The sequence below is a fragment of the Haliotis cracherodii genome, unplaced genomic scaffold (assembly GCF_022045235.1).
Source record: "Haliotis cracherodii isolate W230 unplaced genomic scaffold, xgHalCrac1.p SCAF_8, whole genome shotgun sequence".
Taxonomy (NCBI): domain Eukaryota; kingdom Metazoa; phylum Mollusca; class Gastropoda; order Lepetellida; family Haliotidae; genus Haliotis; species Haliotis cracherodii.
In genome coordinates, this window is record NW_027266341.1 from 54499171 (window position 1) to 54522155 (window position 22985).

Consider the following 22985-nt stretch of genomic DNA (forward strand, 5'->3'; position numbering starts at 1 on the left):
CTTCACTAAAAAAGTTTGGTTAAGTTTAGGAGAGTAACTGAATGATTTTTTGTTTCTGCCTGTTTGAAACATTGAAATTTGTATGAGGAAGACATCAAACTGGACTTGCCTTTTCCTCTATTAACTGAGGCCTCAAGCAAACATGTTTCTAGGTAAGGTTTGTGAGGAAGATCAATATTCAGAGATGGAAGACGCTCGGTGAACGAAACCCTGATTCCATCATTAGTATGACTCGATGACCACCATCCAAGGAATGGTCACCATGTAGCGCTGAACATTCTTGCTTTACGATAATCAGCAGAGTGTCACATCAAGAATGGTGGCCATGTTGTGTATGGCTAAAACAATGAAAGATTTATTCGGACCTGGACTATTCAATCCAAAAAAAGTTGACCAAAATAAGTCAATAAACATTTAATTTGTTGCTTCTTTGCTGTAAATAACATCAAGCATGTGTGATATGCTGACCTTGAACTTGTGAGTGGACAGAAACGTTGTCTTGTCATTCGAGTATTTTGACCAGAGATGCTTGGTATTCATTTTCCTGATCGGCCTTGGATGTGGTCACATGACATTCTGACCGACATCGTGTATTGGGAGGTTTGCTTTGCAAACTCCTTCCTTGCTGTCGTGATGGTCGATGTGTCCACCTGTTGTAACAGAGGTGAGAGTCACAGGTACGCTACAGGTACGCGCCTGTCTAACGAGCTCGCTTACAGGTAAACATGTCTACAAACATGGAGGCAGCCAGGCAGAGTTGACGTTGTGTGTGTTTGCATGTCTGTCCTGAAGGAACTTACGATGGGTCTAAGTATGCTGTGGGATCGTTTGAAACATACCGTTCACATGTCAAAGAAATACTTCATGATAAGATAAGAGTAATTCATGAAGTTGAAAACAATATGTTCAATGAATACATTATTGATACCTTGTCGGACATGTCCCCATTACCAGATGATTGTCCCCCAGAGTTTCCAGGGCAGAATAGGTCCCCCGTACCTGATGCTTGTCTCCCGGAGATTCCAGGGCAGAGTAGGTCCCCCGTACCTGATGCTTGTCTCCCTGAAGGGATTCCAGGGCAGAGTAGGTCCCCAGTACCTGATGCGTGTCTCCAAGAGATTCCAGGGCAGAGTAGGTCCCCAGTACCTGATGCTTGTCTCCAAGAGATTCCAGGGCAGAGTAGGTCCCCAGTACCTGATGCTTGTCTCCAAGAGATTCCAGGGCAGAATAGGTCCCCCGTACCTGATGCTTGTCTCCCGGAGATTCCAGGGCAGAATAGGTCCCCCGTACCTGATGCTTGTCTCCCGGAGATTCCAGGGCAGAGTAGGTCCCCAGTACCTGATGCTTGTCTCCCGGAGATTCCAGGGCAGAGTAGGTCCCCAGTACCTGATGCTTGTCTCCCTGAAGGGATTCCAGGGCAGAGTAGGTCCCCAGTACCTGATGCGTGTCTCCAAGAGATTCCAGGGCAGAGTAGGTCCCCAGTTCCCCATGCTTGTCTTCCTGAAGGGATTCCAGGGCAGAGTAGGTCCCCAGTACCTGATGCTCATCTCTTGGAGAATTCAGGTCCGATTTGGGCCCACGCATCTTTATATGTGGTAAGAGATGACAATGAGTCACCACACATACTAAGGAAACGTCCAAGTTACACCCGTAATGGGGATACTTAGTTGGGACAATTCTCAGTTACATCCTGGCTGTATTATCTCATCCTGATACTAGGGCGCTGGGGTAGCCTAATGGTTAAGTATTCGTCACTCCAAAGAGCCAGGTTCAATTCCCCACATGGGTACAATTTGTGAACCCCATTTATGGTGTCCCCTGTTGAGATGATGCTGGAATATTGCGAAGAGCAGCGTAAAAAAACATACTTACTCATCCTTATACAGTAGATTGATGCTCACACTGCCAACCACTGGTTTTCCTACTCACTTTTATAAGACAGATGTTGAAGGCAATTTATTCAGACACTTGACTTGATCGTTTACTTTTTCCGTTTTAGCCATCAAGTTTCTTCCAATTATTTTAATAATTTTTTATATTTTGATAAAAATACTTATATGTTATTCATGAAGAGGAAGGGTATATAAAAGTGAGAACAATTATGATCCAATTAAAACTTTGACGACTGACTTTCAGGATCACATTATGTAAATTCTGTAGAAAGGGAAGTTTGGTATTCAGTTTATTCTGTGTTTACTGAACTGCTTCCAATATGATTTAAGTTCTCATGAATATTTGTGGATGAGTGGTCACCAGACTTGGTTGCCTAGATCATTACTTGGAGACATTAGCCCTGAAGCCATGGATGTTCATGCATGCATTTTTGAGATCTAATTTTAGACTTTATGAAACACCCAAACTCACATTTCTTTATATGTTTCCTTCATGCCATTAATTCAGCAATATTATTTCTAGGTATATTTAAGGGTTATATTTTCACTTAAATATTGAAATTTTGTGTTATTTTAAAAAAATAATCTTTTATTAAATTTTGTCAGTTTTGGTTTAATAAATCTAAAATACTGTTTTGTCAGTATCCCCATTAACATATCTATGCTTTCAGAACATCTTTTTTGACATTGTAAAAATGCAGGATTGTTTTTCTAGTGAAATCGTTAAGATGCATTTTAAATTGAAATTACCGTTTGTGTGATATTTGATCTTGGTGTTTAATAATGAAAGTTGAATGGTTAAGATTGCCTAGCAACCAAAACTTTGCAAGACTTCAACCTGTCAATGTATGGAGCTGAGATAACATGGCCTGACCCCACAAGCTCCATCTTGGGTCGCAAGCCATCAATAATATAGGGTGTACTCGCTGTCTTTTCATCGAATACCACGGAAACAGTTGCTTTCAGGCATAGTACCTTTTGTAGCATTTGCAGTATTGAATAGATATTTCTTACCTTGACATTGATTTTGTAAAACTATTGTTTTCAGGATTAGGAAGATTTGTAGCCATAGTTAAAGAGTATTTGACATATTTGTTATGTGATGGTTTTGTGTTGGTTATATTTCTAGAGTCTTGGTTCTATGGTCTTGGGAACATGTAAATGTAAGGTTGTTGTCATTGAAGTATTATTTGTTTCTATTTGATATAAGTAACCAGTAGCTGCTACCCATCACTGAGTAGTAACAACAGTTAGCGACATGCTATTCGTATGCTTTGACTGAGAACTGCAGTTGTGCCAGACCCTATTAAATGTGTAACTAGGTCAATAGTTCATGATCTTCAATGTGTAACTAGGTCAGTGGTTCATGATCTTCAATGTGTAACTAGGTCAATAGTTCATGATCTTCAATGTGTAACTAGGTCAGTGGTTCATGATCTTCGATGTGTAACTAGGTCAATAGTTCATGATCTTCAGTGTGTAACTAGGTCAGTAGTTCATGATCTTCAATGTGTAACTAGGTCAGTGGTTCATGATCTTCAATTTGTAACTAGGTCAGTAGTTCATGATCTTCAATGTGTAACTAGATCAGTGGTTCATGATCTTCAATGTGTAACTAGGTCAGTAGTTCATGATCTTCAATGTGTAACTAGGTCAGTGGTTCATGATCTTCAATGTGTAACTAGGTCAGTAGTTCATGATCTTCAATGTGTAACTAGGTCAGTGGTTCATGATCTTCAATGTGTAACAAGGTCAGTGGTTCATGATCTTCATTGTGTAACTAGGTCAATAGTTCATGATCTTCAGTGTGTAACTAGGTCAGTAGTTCATGATCTTAAATGCGTAACTAGGTCAGTGGTTCATGATCTTCATTGTGTAACTAGGTCAGTGGTTCATGATCTTTGGTGTGTAACTAGGTCAGCGGTTCACGATCTTCATTGTGTGACATGGTGGTAGTTCATGATCTTTTGTGTGTAACTAGGTCAGCGGTTCATGATCTTCATTGTGTGACATGTCAGTAGTTCATGATCTTCAGTGTGTACCTAAGTCAGGGGTTCATGATTTAATATAAGTAACCAGTACCTGCTCGTCGGCTTCACTCCAATTATGATCCTTGGTCTGTCGTCGCCTTATCCATGTTGATTTGTTTTCCATGGTTTAGTGGTAGAGTGTCCTCCCACAGAGAGGAAGGTGAGGGGTTCGATCCCTGGCCAAGTCATACCAAAAGATGTTAAAAGATGTTACTTGTTGTTAACCTGCCTGGCATTCAGGTTTAAGATGCTAAAATAAGGAGTGGTTGGCTCGGTGTCAGTATACTGTGTCAGTGGGGTATTCATGTTAAAATGCAGCAATGGTATCTCAGTGGGCTAGCACTGTATAATCGGCATTAGTCCGAACTAGAACAAGCAGCATCACACAAACACATGCACGTCGCTATAAAAGTGCAATAATCTTGATCGACATTATACCCCATTTCACCTCACCTGCTTCCATCATTATACATCCTATCCTGATGCGACTAAACACATGGCCATTAGCCCTAACTTCGTGGACATTAAGCCTATCTCACTGATATAGGTGGAGTGGAAGGAGCTGGGTTAGGCTATTGGGTGGTGACGATGGTGCACCAGTACAAGAAGCCACTGTACCTCAGCTGTGATTGATGACTTCACCTTAAGGACTGGAGGCGGACTCATGATATTTTTGTACCTGTTTGTAATCATGGCACTTAATGCATTATGTGTCATGTGTGGCATAAACATGTTGGTCTTCTCAGGAAAGGATGATAGGTTACATATATTTTTGTTATGACAATGATTGCGGTTATTAACTATTAAAAATAATCATTTCGTAAATGTTACGTTTGTATTTTCTCAGATACACAAGAGAAGATTATTGTCACAAATGTGTTAATCATGTTTACATAGGATAATTGCAGAAAGTATTGTTAATAATTTGATATTTTTACTTCATACAAAAACAAGTCTATCAAGGTAACTTATTAAGGGGAATGGTTGGCACAGTGGTATTAGGGGATAGCAACTCTCATTGCATGTCTTAGTTGTGCTATAGAATTATGATTGGGCGTTCGAGTCCCCAACTTATGTCCTTGGTCAGTGAGCATCACACCCATGCTCCCGGATTTCTTCAAAGTGATAAACTGCATTACAAATAAAGTTGGCATGCCATAGTTGCTGCAGTTTGCTGTGCAGAATCGTGTCCCTTTGTCATGCCAGGTGCCTGTAATCCTAACTTGACCCAATTATGTTTCTACCCATGGTCATTTTTTTCACCAAAGTGGTCAATACCTCACTATGGGCTTTCCTCCCACAGCAAGCTGACATGATCTACTTTATGTGATATATCGTATTCGACGTAATAAGTGCCCTGCTCTCATAAGCACCCACAGGGATATTTGTTAATATATTGCGTAGTGAACAATCCCAATCAGCACCCCTTCCGATTGATCAATGTACACAAGACTTATTTATTCGTGTATAATACGCACTTGTGTGTTACATGCACCCTTAATTATGGGCAATTAAATTCTGGAAATCATTTTTCTGTCGTGTACAATATGCACAGACTTTTCTGTTGTATCATTTCAGGCTTTCTGCATAAACCACGAAATTTACGATCTTTCAACTCTTTTTTTTTCTCACTAAAATTATATTCTAAAAGAGCCTCCTATTTCTCATTTTGAGAGCACCCTGGGCGCTTGTTACGTCGAATATGGTAAGTGAAATACTGATAAAGTAATGTCCCTCCAAACTCACTCACTAAATGAAGGTGATTCAGAATACATCAATATGACAATTTGTTGTCCTTTTTTTGTTGTGACTTGAAGCTTTTCACTCACTGATAACATCACATTTTTACCAGTGTTTACATTTGGCGACTGAAATGCACCCTGGACATTGATTATGATTATGGTAATGGTTATGGTCTGACTGTGGAGGTTCACACAGCGACAGCCGCCGGTGACACCGATGTCAGTGTGAGGGTAGATTGATTTATAGGCAATCGAGGCAGGTTCTCTGGACATGGTTGTTGTCGTGTATTGGAAAAAGTCATCGATTGTGTGATTGATGACAAGGTGTGTTTGCTGTGTGTCCGATTGCCGATTGTTGTCGGGGAACTTATTGTTACCATGGATAATACTTTTCTTATTTTACACGTGACAACAATCAACTATTATTGTGTCTGTCTGGGTACAGATTTCTGTGTTATTTTTGTACTCTCCAGTCTTTTGTTGCCTTAGAAATTGGTATTTGGAATTATTTGGGTTAGGTTTGATGTGGAAATAAATTTTGTAATTCTTAAAAGATAGAAATGATTGTAATCCCTTTTACAAATTATACAAGATAGAAGTTGATTAAAATACATAGTCTCTGTCCTCAGTGAGGTCTGAGATGGAGCAGACATTTATGATTCAGATAGAATGGATTTTCTCAACTCAGGATAAGGTTGAAGTCATATAATTGAGATCTTAGATTGTATTAATGCTCATATCCCCGGCCACGTCATACCAAAAGACATCAACAGATGGTACTTGTTGTTACCCTGTCTGGCGCTTGGCATTAAGGGACTAAAACAAGGACTGGTTGGCTTGGAGTATACTGTGTCTGAGTGGGGTATTCATGTTAAACTGTGGCATGGTATCTCACTGGCTAGCACTATAAATCGACATCATTCCGGACTAGTACAAGCAGCCACACACACAGAGACACACGCGTGCATGCACATCGCTATACTAGTGCAATAATCTTAGAGGAGACGTTAAACCCTATTTCACCTCACCTCACCTCACCTATTAATGTTCATGAGGTCTCAGATCATATGGATATTGGCTCAGTATAATATTGAATTGCAGGATGTATGACAGCGGTCTTATGTACACTGTGTAGATGTTTGCAAGTCAAGATGAGCTGCAGGTGATGACAGAGTTCATATGGACATTAACAACTCAAGACAGTCTCCACCTACAGGTTGTGTGATGAAGGTCACATATTGTATGCATGTTTACACTTCAACTGAACTTCATGTTGTATGACAGATGTCTTCATATTGATATTCACAACAACAAGAATCTGTTAGATATCCTGATCAAGTTGATACTTGTCGAAGATGCTGGGATGCTGATCTTCATTAGCTGACAAATACTGGCGACCCTTGCAGAGTGCATTCTCGAGGCCATGCCGCTCTGGCAGGGGGCCACCATCAGCAACAACAGCAGGGACGTTGTCATCCCCATGACGTGCCTGTGTGGAGTTGGTCGAGTAAGGTTACTGGAGCTGGCAGAGTTTGTCTGTGCCTGTGTCTTGCCCTGTGTTGAGTTGGTAGAGTAAGGTTACTGGAGCTGACAGTGTTTGTCTGTGTCTGTGTCGAGTTGGTCGAGTAAGGTTACTGGAGCTGACAATGTTTGTCCATGTCTGTGTCTTGCCCTGTGTCGAGTTGGTCGAGTAAGGTTACTGGAGCTGACAGTATTTGTCTCTGTCTTGCCCTGTGTCGAGATGGTCGTGTAAGGTTACTAGAGCTGACAGTGTTTGTCTGTGTCTGTGTCTTGCCCTGTGTCGAGTTGGCCAAGTTAGATTACTGGAGCTGACAATGTTTGTTCAAGTCTATGTCGAGTCTGTGAGTTGGTCGAGTAAGGTTACTACAGCTGGCAGTGTTTGTATTGTAGATTACCACACCACCATCAAAGCATTTTCAAGGAAACTGTCAACTTCAAAAATGAACGGAAAGTTTAGCTAAACATGACATGCACAGACATTTGTGTCAAGCCATGGCATGGCTGGAAGCCTGTGTAAGGTGACACCCACAGCTTCTCAATGGAATATTTTCTGGTTATTTCAAATTTTATACTCGTTTGTGTCAGGCTGAACTGTAGTGAATGTTATTCAAGGTGCCTGGGTTGTACAAGAATGAAATGTTCACTTTAAGAAGGTATTTCTTGGTCCTGTAAAAAGTTTCCTTTGCATGAGGTAGAGGTGTCTCACAGGGATATATCTGCAGTGATGATGTGCTGGCATTTGAGAATTGAGTTAAGTAAATACGTCAGATGTAGAATCTTGCCTCTTGACATGGATAAACTATCATTTTGTAAAAATAATTTAAACGCTTGACTGTGTGTATGTTTTGTTATATTTCTTAAAAATCAACTTGGCACCACTTCCAATACTTGTATTTAATTTTTCCCAAATGTATGCATACATTGTCTTCAGAATGTGAGGGTGACCATTGCCCTGGATGGCCATCCTCCTCATGTAACAGGGAAAAGGGGAAATAAAATATATAAAAAAAATAAATAATAATTTAAACAAAATAAAATATACTTCATTGTATGGATATTACCCAAATCACTTATGATTAAATTTATGAATTTGAATTTAATGTATGCAAATAGGACAAAGTGGCCAAGATTCTTGAAAATTTTACCTCTAACCCCAAATGTAGTGACATTTTAATGTTTGTGGATATCTTTGGGAATGCCATTTTTGGAAATTTGGAAATGGTTTGCAATTGATTTACTGTTTCTCAGATGAAACCATGTCCGTTTGTTTAGTTCGAGATTGCAGACTAACGGAAAAGCACCAAACTTCCCCCTTACATTCTTACTATACCAGTCACATGATAGTTGAAATGAAATTGAAATTGATGAACAATGAAAATAATTTAGCTAGGGAAGAATATTGGATATCGATGACAGCATGTGGAAACGTAAATCAATGTAAACAAATGATAAATACACAAATGGAAATAGTTTTTCTTGTTTTAGGATATTTCTCAATGAAAGTTAAACGTTTCATGACACATGTTTATCAATAAGTGTAGACTCATCAAAAATTAAACAGATGAAAAACATATGCAATATCTTGAATGGATTGTGGTAGATGAATTGTCACATCTCGCTGGCCTGTGGCAGAAGTACAAGGCTGGCGGAAAGGAACTCTGGGGAGGAGAGTGTTCCTGTGAGTGTTGTGCACACCAAGATGGTTATCTCTCTTTTCTACATCCTTCCTGACATGTATATATATATATACCGTATTCGACAGGATAAGCGCCTAGGGCACTCTCAAATTTAGAAACAGGGGGCTCTTATCAGAATATAATTTTGGTGAGAAAAAAAACCCAGAGTTGAAAGATTGTAAATTTTGTGGTTTATGCTGACAGCCTGAAATGATACAAAAGAAGAATTTGTGCGTATTATACACGATATATTTTCCAGATTTAAATTGCCCATAATTAAGGGTGCATATAACACACGAGTGCGTATTATACAGGAATAAATAAGTCTTGTGTATATTGATCAATCGGAAGGGGTGCTAATTGGGATTGTTCACTAGCCAATATATTAGCAAATATTGCCATGGGCGCTTATTACGTCGAATACGGTATATACACTGTGCACAATGCAGATCTTGGACGTGGCTAAGTAAGTGCATTGATACCAGCATCTTTGTCTTTCGGGCCACGACGTAACAACTGTTTGTTGAGTTGATCCTCAGCCTTTTTAACTGATGTAGATGCTGTTGTTGCTCCTGCCTCCGGGATGCGATATTAGCATCGCGTCACATCCAGTACAGCTGTACATTATGCCATGTGCACTGACACCAGCACAGTCCGTCTCCTAGTGTTGTGTTTGTCTGCAACACGACAACTGTTTGTTTCATTTATCCAGGATGGTACACCAACCACACACGGTGATGTTGCACTCTGCCGGGGCCGCAACGCATGCACAGTTTGCAGTTGGGGCTTATTTGTTTAAGGTGTTGAACATAGTCTGGACATAGCTGATGTTGAAGATGTCGAGATGAGTGATTTGGGGTGTTATTTTCAGTATGTGTAGTCTGGATTAAGATAGCAATCACAATACTATTCTATTTTGGATCTGGGAAAACCTTCATTGAAAAAGAATTTAAATTTGCACTTTTGAGATTTTTTCAAAGATTTTGAAGTAATAACTGCTCAGTTTTCCAGGATTCAAATTTTCACACAAATATTGTGTCAACATTTACAACCATTTCAAATTATGGTAAAAGTTTTCTTCCAAACATTTACTTTATGCTTTTACTTGCTGATTTAACCTAAAAAATGTAAATAATTTTGATGTATCAAACCAAAGCTATGAGTGTGGGTAGACATATTTTCTTGTGTGCCAGTGCCATGATAAACATTTGATTATCTAACTTGTGCAACATAAATGAAGGCCGTAACCCTGATGCTATGTTATTACAGTATTGATCAATGTGGTATTCTTTAATACTTTTTCCAATTGTTTTGAAATTATGCTGAAATTGTGTGTCACCAGTAAGGCACTTATACTTTTGTGTAAAACATAGCCCTGAAAATAACATGTAGCTCACACATGAACATGTAAAAAATGCCTGGCAATTATTACATAAACTGTACACTTTGAAAATGCAAAATCAGCTTTAACTCTAAATTGGAAAAGATGTGTTTTTGTTGTCAAGTCCATCTCCAAACACATGGAATGAAGCAACCTGTATGACAACACTGTTGTGTTTGTTATCTCATGTAAATACCTGAAAACCAAGAACAACATCATCTGATTTTTTAGGCCATTTTGCCAAATATTACAAAAAATCAAATATGCGTTTTCAAAGTGTTTCAGTGTTGAATATGCAGAAATTTTTTTATTGGACTCTAAGATTCATCCATATAGCTTTTGTTGTGAAGGTCCCAAATAATAGCTACAGTCCAGTACTACATTTAAGCCTGTAAGGTTTGGAAAAAAATTAGAGACAGACTTCTTCAGATGTACATGCACTGATAGTCCCTGTGAGGAGCTTGGCTGGCAGCCTGTCAGTTGGCTGTTGGGCTATGGCAAACACTGGGGGAAACGCCTTATTTGGGCTCATTTATCAACTAAAAGATGGCTTGGTTTTCTTTTTTAGGGATATCAAAAATAATCTGAAATTTCTCTCCAAACAAAACTGGCAGTTAGAAAAATACAGATAATGTTTGAGAAGTTTGTCTGTGACTTTACGAAACAGGAAATGTCGCAATTTTACTAAATTGTTTAGAGACAGTAGTTGAATGCATGTTACAGAATGGGAAATATTTGAAGAAGATAAATCAATAGCATATTGTAATAGTGATAATGTAATATTAATGATGTTATGAAAATATTATTATATGTTAATGATATAAATACCAGTATAAAGTCATATATACCATCAGTACATCATCCACTAAAATAAAACACCAATTTGCTGCACTGTATTCATACAAACAATGGAGAATATATGGCCATCATTATAATATATAATCCAATCATATGCTTCATAAATGTCCAACAATAAATCATCCCATACATTCAGATTGCTCAGTGATGATGATGATGATGATGATGATGATGATGGCAGCAACAATTATGAAAGACTTTGAAGTATCATTTGCATCCATTTTGAAAATGCTTCTTGTTGAAAATGTTAAGCTAACAGTACAGTGTAAGACAGTTACTTTGCTGTAGCAGGGCTATATTTCACAGCAAGATTTGTCCCCAGGTCCTAATGCAGGTAGGAAGCAAACTGTGAGCAACACCTGTTACCTGAGGGCATGACCTGGTGTGTGACCTAATATAGGTCAAAGGTAAGAGGTCGTGTCGGCTGAGTGGGCTCAGAGAGACAGGTAGCCACAATGGAGGCAGGGTGTTTGGTCTGGGTTGGCTGGTGTTGATTACATGTACATGGGAGAATTAGGCCTGCTGGAATGTGTTCTCCTGCATTACACTGTGGAATACAGTTGACAAAGTGAAACCAGAAGTTCACTGGATTTACCTGTGAGAATATCAGCCAAGTTTACCATTGTGGTGAGTAAACCATTGTCACGCCTGAACAGCTTTAGATTTGCCTCAGTGGGAATGCATGATCAAGATATACCTGTACTTCTAATCACCATACCTGTATTGTAGATATGCATATTTACCTGAGTTGTGTGGGGTAGATCAGGTGTATGTAATACCTATATACACAATGTATGCAGGTGCCTTTTATCAGTGTACCTGAGAGTCTTGTTTACCTGGAGTTTGTCGACATTTCTGAGGTGTGTTGTTGACATCATACTCATCTAGTTGTGGAGTTATTAGTCATGTGACATCAGAACAGGTCATATAGCTGGAATATTGCTGAGTGTGGCGTTAAACAAAGAAACAAATCAGAACAGGTAAAGTAATATGTACCTGAACTGGTTGTTGTTGCAGTATATGGCAATTGATTGTTGCTGGAGTTACTGGCAGTAACTCTAGTTTGTCAACCAGATGCCATATGTAGGCTGAGACAGGCTCCATATCTCACCGGAGACCTGTAACTCTCATGTGTCAACCAGATGCCATATGTAGGCTGAGACAGGCTCCATATCTCACTGATTACCTGTAACTCTCATGTGTCAACCAGATGCCAGGTGTAGGCTGAGACAGGCTCATATCTCACTGATTACATGTAACTCTCATGTGTCAACCAGGTGCCATGTGTAGGTTGATATAGGCTCATATCTCACTGATTACCTGTAACTCTGGTGTGTCAACCAGATGCCATATGTAGGCTGATATAGGCTCATATCTCACTGGAGACCTATAACTCTCATGTGTCAACCAGATGCCATATGTAGGCTGAGACAGGCTCCATATCTCACCGGAGACCTGTAACTCTCATGTGTCAACCAGATGCCATATGTAGGCTGAGACAGGCTCCATATCTCACTGGAGACCTGTAACTCTCGTGTGTCAACCAGATGCCATGTGTAGGCTGAGACAGGCTCATATCTCACTGATTACATGTAACTCTCATGTGTCAACCAGGTGCCATGTGTAGGTTGATATAGGCTCATATCTCACTGATTACCTGTAACTCTCATGTGTCAACCAGATGCCATGTGTAGGCTGATACAGGCTCCATATCTCACTGATTACCTGTAACTCTCATGTGTCAACCAGATGCCATATGTAGGCTGATACAGGCTCATATCTCACTGGAGACCTGTAACTCTCATGTGTCAACCAGATGCCATGTGTAGGTTGATATAGGCTCATATCTCACTGATTTTCTGTAACTCTCATGTGTCAACCAGATGCCATGTGTAGGCTGAGACAGGCTCATATCTCACTTATTACCTGTAACTCTGGTGTGTCAACCAGATGCCATATGTAGGCTGATATAGGCTCATATCTCACTGGAGAAGTATAACTCTCATGTGTCAACCAGATGTGATGTTTAGGCTGAGACAGGCTCATATCTCACTTATTACCTGTAACTCTCGTGTGTCAACCAGATGCCATATGCAGGCTGATATAGGCTCATATCTCACTGGAGACCTATAACTCTCATGTGTCAACCAGATGCCATGTGTAGGCTGAGACAGGCGCCATATCTCACTGGAGACCTGTAACTCTCGTGTGTCAACCGGATGCCATGTGTAGGCTGAAACAGGCTCCATATCTCTGACAGCCCCTTTGTCTGTTAGACTGGTCAAATATTGCTGGTTGTCTTATCTCGTGTCCCAAGGTCGCTGATGATGATGCTGGTTGCCGGCCATGTGGTCCTGGGTTTCACCAAGGTGGTAGACACCTTGGTCCTGCATCACTGCATCCAGCCCTCCAGCATCTAGCAGACACATCATGATGTAACTCTGTCTGCATCTGTAGCCAGTAGTCTGAAGCCCCAGTCTAATTAAAATTATGTTGCTCTGGTTGGCACATATATTAAGATATCATACTGTAAAAGTACATGTTCAGGTTAGGAGACAAAATGCTTTTGATGACTGAAGTACGGTAAAATCTTTATAAATTATGTTTATTATGAATGCACTTATAACAAACTGACTAATATAACAAATATCCTGGCCATTTGTTGTGTATATGCTGGAAATATGCTTATGATGATCTACGGTTATTACGAACCAAAATTAGTGGTCCCTTTGAGTTTGTTATAACCATAGTTTACTGCGCTGTTCAAAATGGCTCTCAACCAAGTCATTCTTAGGTCATGTTATCAGGTCAAACATATTTCTTAAACCTGCCAGTTAATGATTTATGACAATTTTACGGCACGTTTTATGACAACAAAAACCTGAAAGATTATGTTTTGTTTATGTGTTGTTTATGGACATCTTGATGAATAACTGTTGTTTTTTTATGTGAAGTTATTAGTCACGATTGTCAGGACTTTAACCTATTCATACATGAAAAGGTACATTGTGGATTTTCCTGATGGTACACTTGTATCCTGTCAATGCATGGTACACTTGTATCCTGTCAATGCATGGTACAGTTGTATCCTGTCAATGCATGGTACACTTGTATCCTGTCAATGCATGGTACAGTTGTATCCTGTCAATGCATGGTACACTTGTATCCTGTCAATGCATGGTACAGTTGTATCCTGTCAATGCATGGTACACTTGTATCCTGTCAATGCATGGTACACTTGTATCCCATCAATGCATGGTACACTTGTATCCCCTCAATGCATGGTACACTTGTATCCCGTCAATGCATGGTACACTTGTATCCTGTCAATGCATGGTACACTTATATCCTGTCAATGCATGGTGCACTTGTATCCTGTCAATGCATGGTACACTTGTATCCCATCAATGCATGGTACACTTGTATCCCCTCAATGCATGGTACACTTGTATCCTGTCAATGCATGGTACACTTGTATCCCATCAATGCATGGTACACTTGTATCCCCTCAATGCATGGTACACTTGTATCCCGTCAATGCATGGTACACTTGTATCCTGTCAATGCATGGTACACTTGTATCCTGTCAATGCATGGTACACATGTAACCCCTCAATGCATGGTACACTTGTATCCTGTCAATGCATGGTACACTTGTATCCTGTCAATGCATGGTACACTTGTATCCTGTCAATGCATGGTACACATGTAACCCCTCAATGCATGGTACACTTGTATCCTGTCAATGCATGGTACACTTGTATCCTGTCAATGCATGGTACACTTGTATCCCATCAATGCATGGTACACTTGTATCCCCTCAATGCATGGTACACTTGTATCCTGTCAATGCATGGTACACTTGTATCCCGTCAATGCATGGTACACTTGTATCCTGTCAATGCATGGTACACTTGTATCCTGTCAATGCATGGTACACATGTAACCCCTCAATGCATGGTACACTTGTATCCTGTCAATGCATGGTACACTTGTATCCTGTCAATGCATGGTACACTTGTATCCTGTCAATGCATGGTACACATGTAACCCCTCAATGCATGGTACACTTGTATCCTGTCAATGCATGGTACACTTGTATCCTGTCAATGCATGGTACACTTGTATCCTGTCAATGCATGGTACACTTGTATCCTGTCAATGCATGGTACACTTGTATCCTGTCAATGCATGGTACACTTGTATCCTGTCAATGCATGGTACACATGTAACCCCTCAATGCATGGTACACATGTAACCCCTCAATGCATGGTACACTTGTATCCTGTCAATGCATGGTACACTTGTATCCTGTCAATGCATGGTACACATGTAAACCCTCAATGCATGGTACACTTGTATCCTGTCAATGCATGGTACACTTGTATCCTGTCAATGCATGGTACACTTGTATCCTGTCAATGCATGGTGCACTTGTATCCTGTCAATGCATGGTACACATGTAACCCCTCAATGCATGGTACACTTGTATCCTGTCAATGCATGGTACACATGTAACCCCTCAATGCATGGTACACTTGTATCCTGTCAAAGCATGGTACACTTGTATCCTGTCAATGCATGGTACACATGTAACCCCTCAATGCATGGTACACTTGTATCCTGTCAATGCATGGTACACTTGTATCCTGTCAATGCATGGTACACATGTATCCCTTCAATGCATGGTACACTTGTATCCTGTCAATGCATGGTACACTTGTATCCCCTCAATGCATGGTACACTTGTATCCTGTCAATGCATGGTACACTTGTATCCTGTCAATGCATGGTACACTTGTATCCTGTCAATGCACGCCTGGTTATCATCTGCACTGCCTTGTATGCCCTGGGGGAGCTATGATTGAAACCTGTCAAATTGCTGGTGTCAATCCATCATAATGTCTCTGTAGTTTCATTACATTTATGTACTCATAAATTTACATATGATTAAGTACAGAACATTTTGGATGTAGCATTGATACATAATTCACTTTGTTGGTGAGACAGGATTTGTGAAGCACCTAGGTCACCCTTGATGTTTGTGTAAGTATGTGAAGTCTCATTTTCACAAGGGGGGCACGGGTGGCCCAGTCGTCTAAGGTGCCGCGATTCACTGTGCAGAGTTGCATCCCTTGGGCACGCCAGAAACCTATAATTGTGAGTTCGAATCCTGGTTCGCCCCGATTATGTTTCTTGGTTCGTCAGCACTATACCTGTGCTCGTGGGTTTCACCAAAGTGGTAAACGTCTGAGACCTGCATCACTTTGGGCTTTCCTCCCACATTAAGCTGAAACGCCGTGATATAACTGGAATACTGTTAAAAGTGGCGTTAAACCCATCTCACTCACTCACTCAGGTTCACACAGCATTTTCACCCAATGCTGACTTGACTCCTATGGCCATGTTGACATGTTACTAATGTCAAGCTGTTATTCAATAACTGATCTGCTGTATAATGGAAAAGTATTTAGCACAGGTAGGTCAGACATTAACTTTTGTTTCAAACTGAATCATATCTGTCCAAAACCACTGTTTCATCACAAGATCAGACTCGGGGTTGCTATAAGATACGTAGGTTATATCATGTCAGTATTGCTTCATAGAGACCTGCGACTGCGTCCGTGGTCTAGTGCTAGAGCATCTGCCCCGGGGAGCTGAAGTTTTGAGGTTCAATCCCCGGGCTCTTCATACCAAACGACGTTAAAAGATTGTACTTGTTGTTACCCTGTCAGGCAATCTGCATTAAGGCGCTAAAACAAGGACTGGTCGGCTCGGAGTCAGTATACTGAGTCTGAGTGGGGTATTCTTGTTAACCTGCGGCATGGTTTTTCAATGGGCTAGCTCTATAAAATGGGTAGTAGTCCAGAATAGTATAAGCAGCCACACAAACACCTGCAGGCACTTCGCTATATAAGAGCAATAATCTTGGATATGATGTTAAACCCCATTTTACCTCACCATTGAAATCTGTCTTGTGTGGATTCCAGTTTAGAATAAGTCCCCAGTAACCTGTGCTTGTCATACAAGGTGACAAAGTGGATTGGATAGGTGACCCTGCTGAATGTGTGTCATACCTCAATTGTTTCTCATAATATCAATCACTGGATTGCCTGGTCTATACTCATAGAACTGGAATGTTACTGACTGTGGCATTAAACAACAAACTATAATCGTTGCAACTATCTCGCCTACCTCCTCAGATGTATGCTGCAGACCCTGGGCTGTTGTTCATTTGTGTTTGAGTCTTCCTATCATTAATTAAGGAGCTGTAGGAGCTGCGGCACAAGATAGCAAGGCATTCATCAGGGTGTGGGTGGCTTCTCCGACAGCCTGTCACTCATTACATCCGTGTACAGCTGGATGATGGCAGACTGCTAACAGGGGCAGCATCAGTAACCCAGTAACTGCTGATTGCCTTAAGAGGGGACTAAATCTAATAGGTGGTTGGTTTTGGTGACTTGGCTGGTGTTGTACAAAACAACTTCAGCACTACGAGTGTCGTAAGTCTATGTTAAAGTATGGGAGTTACGATCACCCTAGCAATAAGTTCGCTTTGTACAACGGCACCACCTTGGATGATCGTATGTCATTATAACCTCAAGTATAGGATGTTGCTCATAATATCAACCACTGGTTTGTTGACTCCCGACTTGATGATTTATATGTCGTATGGTACAGCTGAAATACTGCAGGTATTTACAAACAAATTCTTATCCACAACTGTTTTATTTCTTTTACCAAAAATGGTACCGCCTCCGTGGTCTAGTGGTAGAGCGGCCGCCCGGAGAGCGGAAGGTCCAGGGTTCGATCCCAGGCCGCGTCATACCAAAAGACGTTTAAAGATGGTACTTGTTGTTACCCTGTCTGGTGCTCGGCATTAAAGGGCTAAAACAAGGACTGGTCGGCTCGGAGTCAGTATACTGTGTCTGAGTCGGGTATTCATGTTAAACTGCGGCATGGTATCTCAATGTGCTAGCATTATAATCGGCATCAGTCTGGACTAATACAAGCAGCCACACACACGTGCATGCACGTTACTATATAAGAGTAATAATCATGGACGCGGCGTTAAACCCCATTTCACCTCACCTCTTTTACCAAATAAGGAAAGTTATCTTGATCAGCATTACTCACTCTTCCACTCGTCCTGACACAAGTGACAAGTTTTACGGATTACTTCTATCCCGGTTATAGTTTGTTTTACAACCTGAAATGAGCTGTGGACGAGTTTGACATACTCATGGTGTCTCTCCTGGTGGTCTGTGGCGGTATTGGCCACCAGAAATTCATATCCAAGTTTCAATGAATGTATTGTGTTGTGTTGGCATTCTGTTCACCTTTCTGTTCATGTTGTGGTGTATGTGTTATCTTATCCACTGACATGTCTTATCTTGGAGGCTCCAGCTCTTCATACATTATTCATTCTGCAAAATCAATTAGTTGTATGTAGTCAAGATGAACTGGTTCACACAGTGATGGTGGTGCTTCTACGATGACGATGAGAGACACGTGCATGATCTGCTGCCAAGGCTGGGTTCAAACATTGTAGTTAGTTTTGTGAAGACTGAGACATGCCTCTAGTGGTAGAGCGTCCGCCCATAGAACAGAAGGTCTGGGGTTCGATCCCCAGCCGCGTCATACCTAAAGACGTTAAAAGATGGTACTTGTTGTTACCCTGTCTGGCGCTCGGCATTAAGGGGCTAAAACAAGGACTGGTCGGTTTGGAGTCAGTATACTGTGTCTGAGTAGGGTATTTATGTTAAACTGCGGCATGGTATCTCAGTGAGCAAGCACTATAAATCGGCATCAGACTAGTACAAGCAGCTACACAAACAAACAGCCACACTTACATGCACGTCACTATATAAATTCAAAAATCTTGGACGCAACGTTAAACCCCATTTCACATCACCTTGTCCATATGATGACCTGCACCGGATGCATAGTGATGACATGAGATACTGGACAATGCAGTCAACTTGTGAGACGACTTGAACCAGATGTTGATATTGGTTTGACATGAGATACTAAACATAGTGTAGTCACTATACAAGCATACTTAAAAGGTCATGTGAAGATCCGGGACAGAATAGGTCTTGAACAACCCATGCTTGCCGTAAATGCGATTATGTTTGTCGTAAGTGGCGACTAACGGCATCGGGTGGTCAGGCTTGGAGACATGGTTGATGTATGTCATCGTATCGCAATTGTGTGGATCGATGCTCATGATATCAATCATTGGATTGTCTGGTCCTGACTCGATTTTCACAGACCACCCTCATATAGCTGGAATATTGCTGAGTGTGGCGTTAAACAACTAACAAACAAACCAACACTGTACAAGATGACATGAACCAGATGTTCATATTGGGTTAGTACATGAGTTAGTACTGGACATGGTGTATTCCCCATGTGGGAAGATTTGAACCAGATATGTATACAAGAGTAGCTGGTCACTGTATCTGTTCCCCCCCCATTGCGATGTCCAGAGGCACATGTCTGTAGGAAGCTGACAGCACTATTTCTGTTGAGCTTGCATTTATTTGTTACCTTCCTCCACGGGCCATGTATCCTGCAAACTGACCATGTTGATCATGTCTACATGCTGACCAGCACCAGTCCAGTGTTTGGCCACTTGACCACTACCCCATGTTGTGTACCTGTGAAATCGGTCAGTGTTTAACGAGGTATACAGGTGAGTGGACACTGGAACACACAGGTAATTTACCTGTGCAGGAATAGAAGTGTCGGTGGCGTCAAACATTTACTGTGTCAGTTCGATTATTTCACCGTGTTATGTGCTTGCCTGTGATCAACATGTAATATTCATTCAGTGCTGATGGTCATAGATGTGTCCTCGACTCAGGTGGGTTGGTTTTGGGGTAATTCCTGCATAGACACTTTCTCTGCTTGACGAACATATATGAACATTTAACGTGACAAGTGTTTGTTGACCTATTTGGCTAGTTTTGTTGATCTTGATTCATAATTTCCCTCAGGGATTCTGGGGGAGGAAATGCCTTAAATAAATCTGGGGGATATGGTGGAGTGAGTGAGTACGGTTTTACGCCGCTTTTAGCAATATTCCAGCAATATCACAGAGGGGGACACCAGAAATGGGATTTGCGCGTTGTGGGGAATTGAACCCCGGCCTTTGGCGTGACAAGCAAACACTTGAACTACCCAACCGCCCCAGGATGTGGTGGAATATGGGGACATGGTGGAATATGGGGACATGGTGATCCGACTTTGTGACCTGGCTCATTGTGTGTCATTGTACCCTGTGTAGGAGATGTAGATCATGCTGTCTGTCTACCATTGGCTTGTCTGGTCCTGACTTTTACAGGCCACAACGTGATGTATAGCCAGAATAATGCTGAGTATTGCATAAAGATACTTTCAAGAACTTGACATAAAACAGTCACAGGAGTCAATTTATATAAGAAAACAGCACATGGTCCACATGCCTTAAATTTTGTCGATTCATACCAGGGCTGGGATAGGTACCTCGGGTACATGGTTACTCATGTGATATATTGTCTTATGCCAAAAATTATCTACAACCCTACAGTTATACTAGGGTGCACGGGTGGCCCAGTCGTCTTAGGCGCCACAATTCGCTGTGCAGAGTTGCGTCCCTTGGGCACGCCAGAAACCTATGATTGTGGGTTCGAAACTATACCTATGCTCGTGGGTTTCACCGAAGTGGTAAACGTCTGAGACCTGTATCACTTCGGGCTTTCCTCCCACATTAAGCTGACACGTTGTGATATAACTGGAATACTATTAAAAGTGACGTTAAACCCAACTCACTCACTCACTACAGTTACACTAATGTTCACATTTCTTGCTGACTATACACCCATTCCTTCTGACTTTTATGTATTTGAATAAAGATAAAACTTTCGTCAACTTCAGTGCATGCATGACCAGATCATTTTATACTTGTATCTCAAAACATTTTGCCAGGGATACCGTCTAAAACTTATTCCCAAGCGGACATTTTGTACCTATCTCTTGAGACCTACAGCAATCACTCGGGTAGGGTCTGGTAATAGGGGCTGGGTACCCGGGTAGTACATTTGGACTCATCCCAGCTAGGTATATACAAAATGTGCATATTGGTATATTTATTAATGGTGTCTAACGCTGTCAAATATATTGCTGTTACTCCAATCTGTTTGGAAAATCTTTGTTATTTATAGGTTGATAAGGACACAGACTTTTTATCTTCTTGATTATTATTAATGCATACACTTCTTATTTTTAATCAGATTTAAACATTGAGGGAATTTTTCTTTTGACACTTATCCCCAGTATTTCATAGCTGTTTTTATCTGTGGTAAATAATGCTATTCTGAAACAAGGTCACTACTTTGACAATACAAAAAATGTTCTGTCTTTGAAACCAGGTCAATAAGGTTGCTGGCTCCAATTTCAACATAGCTAATGATAATTATCATGTACTGAAGCCCTCTCATTGTCACCATGTTTGTCGGTCAGTGATGAATAGACTAGATCCAGCCGTGATAATGTAAAAATGTTGTGGAATGTTTGGCGTCCTGTTAATAACATGTTGCCTGGTCAGTCAGCTTGTTCACTAATAAAGACCACACGGTCTTCATTCAAGCCAGGAATTTAATATCGTAGATTGGTCAGGCAGTTAGGGTTGAATGTCACCTGGACTTGCTTCTGTCCCCATCATTACCCGTAGCCCGTCTCCTGGACTACTCTCTGATTTGGGGGAAGGAACTAGGCTAACAGTGATGGAGGGAACTCTCTAGCAAAAAAGGTCAATTATGATTTAAGATGGCTGCCCCCATTGTGACTACAGGAAGTGACAGGTCATGTGACATATTGCTGTAGAAGACAAAAGTGAGTGAGTCGGGTTTAACGCCGCTTTTAGCTGTATTCGTGTTACATCACGGCATGTCAGCTTTATAAATGTGGGAGGAAAGCCTGAAGTGATGCAGGTCTTAAACGTTTACCACTTCGGAGAAACCCACTAGGACGGGTATGGTGCTGACAAACCTAGAAACATTATTTGGGCGAATCAGGATTCGAACCCACAATCATAGGTTTCTGGCGTGTCCAAGGGATACAACTCTGCACAGTTAATTGCGGCGCCTGATACGATGGGCCACCCGTGCCCCCTAGAAGACAATTAATAATGACAAGAATGTGTACCACATTTCAAAAGAAAACTCTGAAGATTTTGGTTTGAGATCAGCATATTTTTTAATTTTTAGGAGCTCAATATTTTTTTCCAACAAGCACAGACTATATTCTTTGGATGTATTAATATGGTTGATTTGAAGGGCACTTTTTCCCCTGCAGTTTGAGGCACATGAGATTTTTTCCCAGTAGAAAAGCATAATTTAATTGAAAAAAAATCCCCACCCCCTCCCACCTGAAAAAGCTCAATGGAGATATTTTTGGCACTTAATGATCTTTAATCTGTTGTATAATGAGGACAAACCCAACAATCCCCTTGAATGATGTGCTTTTGTGTTTGTGTTCACAGAGAAAATGATACTTTCTATTCAGAGTGGACACATGAATTCATTCAGCATAGGTGAATTAATCTGATATTTCATCAAAGAATTCACTCTTCTAAAGACAGGAAAAGACTGATTTTATAGCTGACTTACCTTGTGTGTGACAGTAGCACACTTCGACACACCTGTGTCCTTTGTACTTTTATACAGCTGTGGTATTGTGAGAAAGGGCGTAGTCAGGTGTATCTGGGTAACAGGTGTTTTAAATAGTATTACCATTTCATCTGCGATCTTGGTTCTCAAATTTACAAAACAGTTTGAAAAAGCTGAGGAAACTATTTGAGAACTTGATGGAATGAATTAGTGATTTTATGGTTGCATCAC

At 40.8% G+C, this 22985-nt stretch overlaps 2 protein-coding genes across 5 annotated transcripts in view; both read left to right on the forward strand.

Annotated features, from left to right (window-relative positions):
• The window catches only part of LOC139449916 (uncharacterized), a 219076-nt gene that overhangs the window by 89367 nt on the left and 106724 nt on the right, over positions 1-22985 (forward strand). The window contains exon 1 of one of the 4 annotated variants that reach the window (XM_071231526.1): positions 11641-11727. The exons of the other annotated variants lie outside the window; for them this stretch is intronic. The gene's annotated coding sequence lies outside the window, so the exon portion shown is untranslated. Of the gene's footprint in view, positions 1-11640; positions 11728-22985 lie in introns of those variants that run through there. 4 annotated transcript variants of the gene reach the window in all.
• LOC139450223 (uncharacterized) lies at positions 14278-21944 on the forward strand. The gene is made up of 3 exons (XM_071231893.1): positions 14278-14462; positions 14901-15008; positions 21938-21944. The coding sequence occupies exons 1-3, from the start codon at positions 14278-14280 to the stop codon at positions 21942-21944; spliced, it is 300 nt and encodes a 99-aa protein (XP_071087994.1).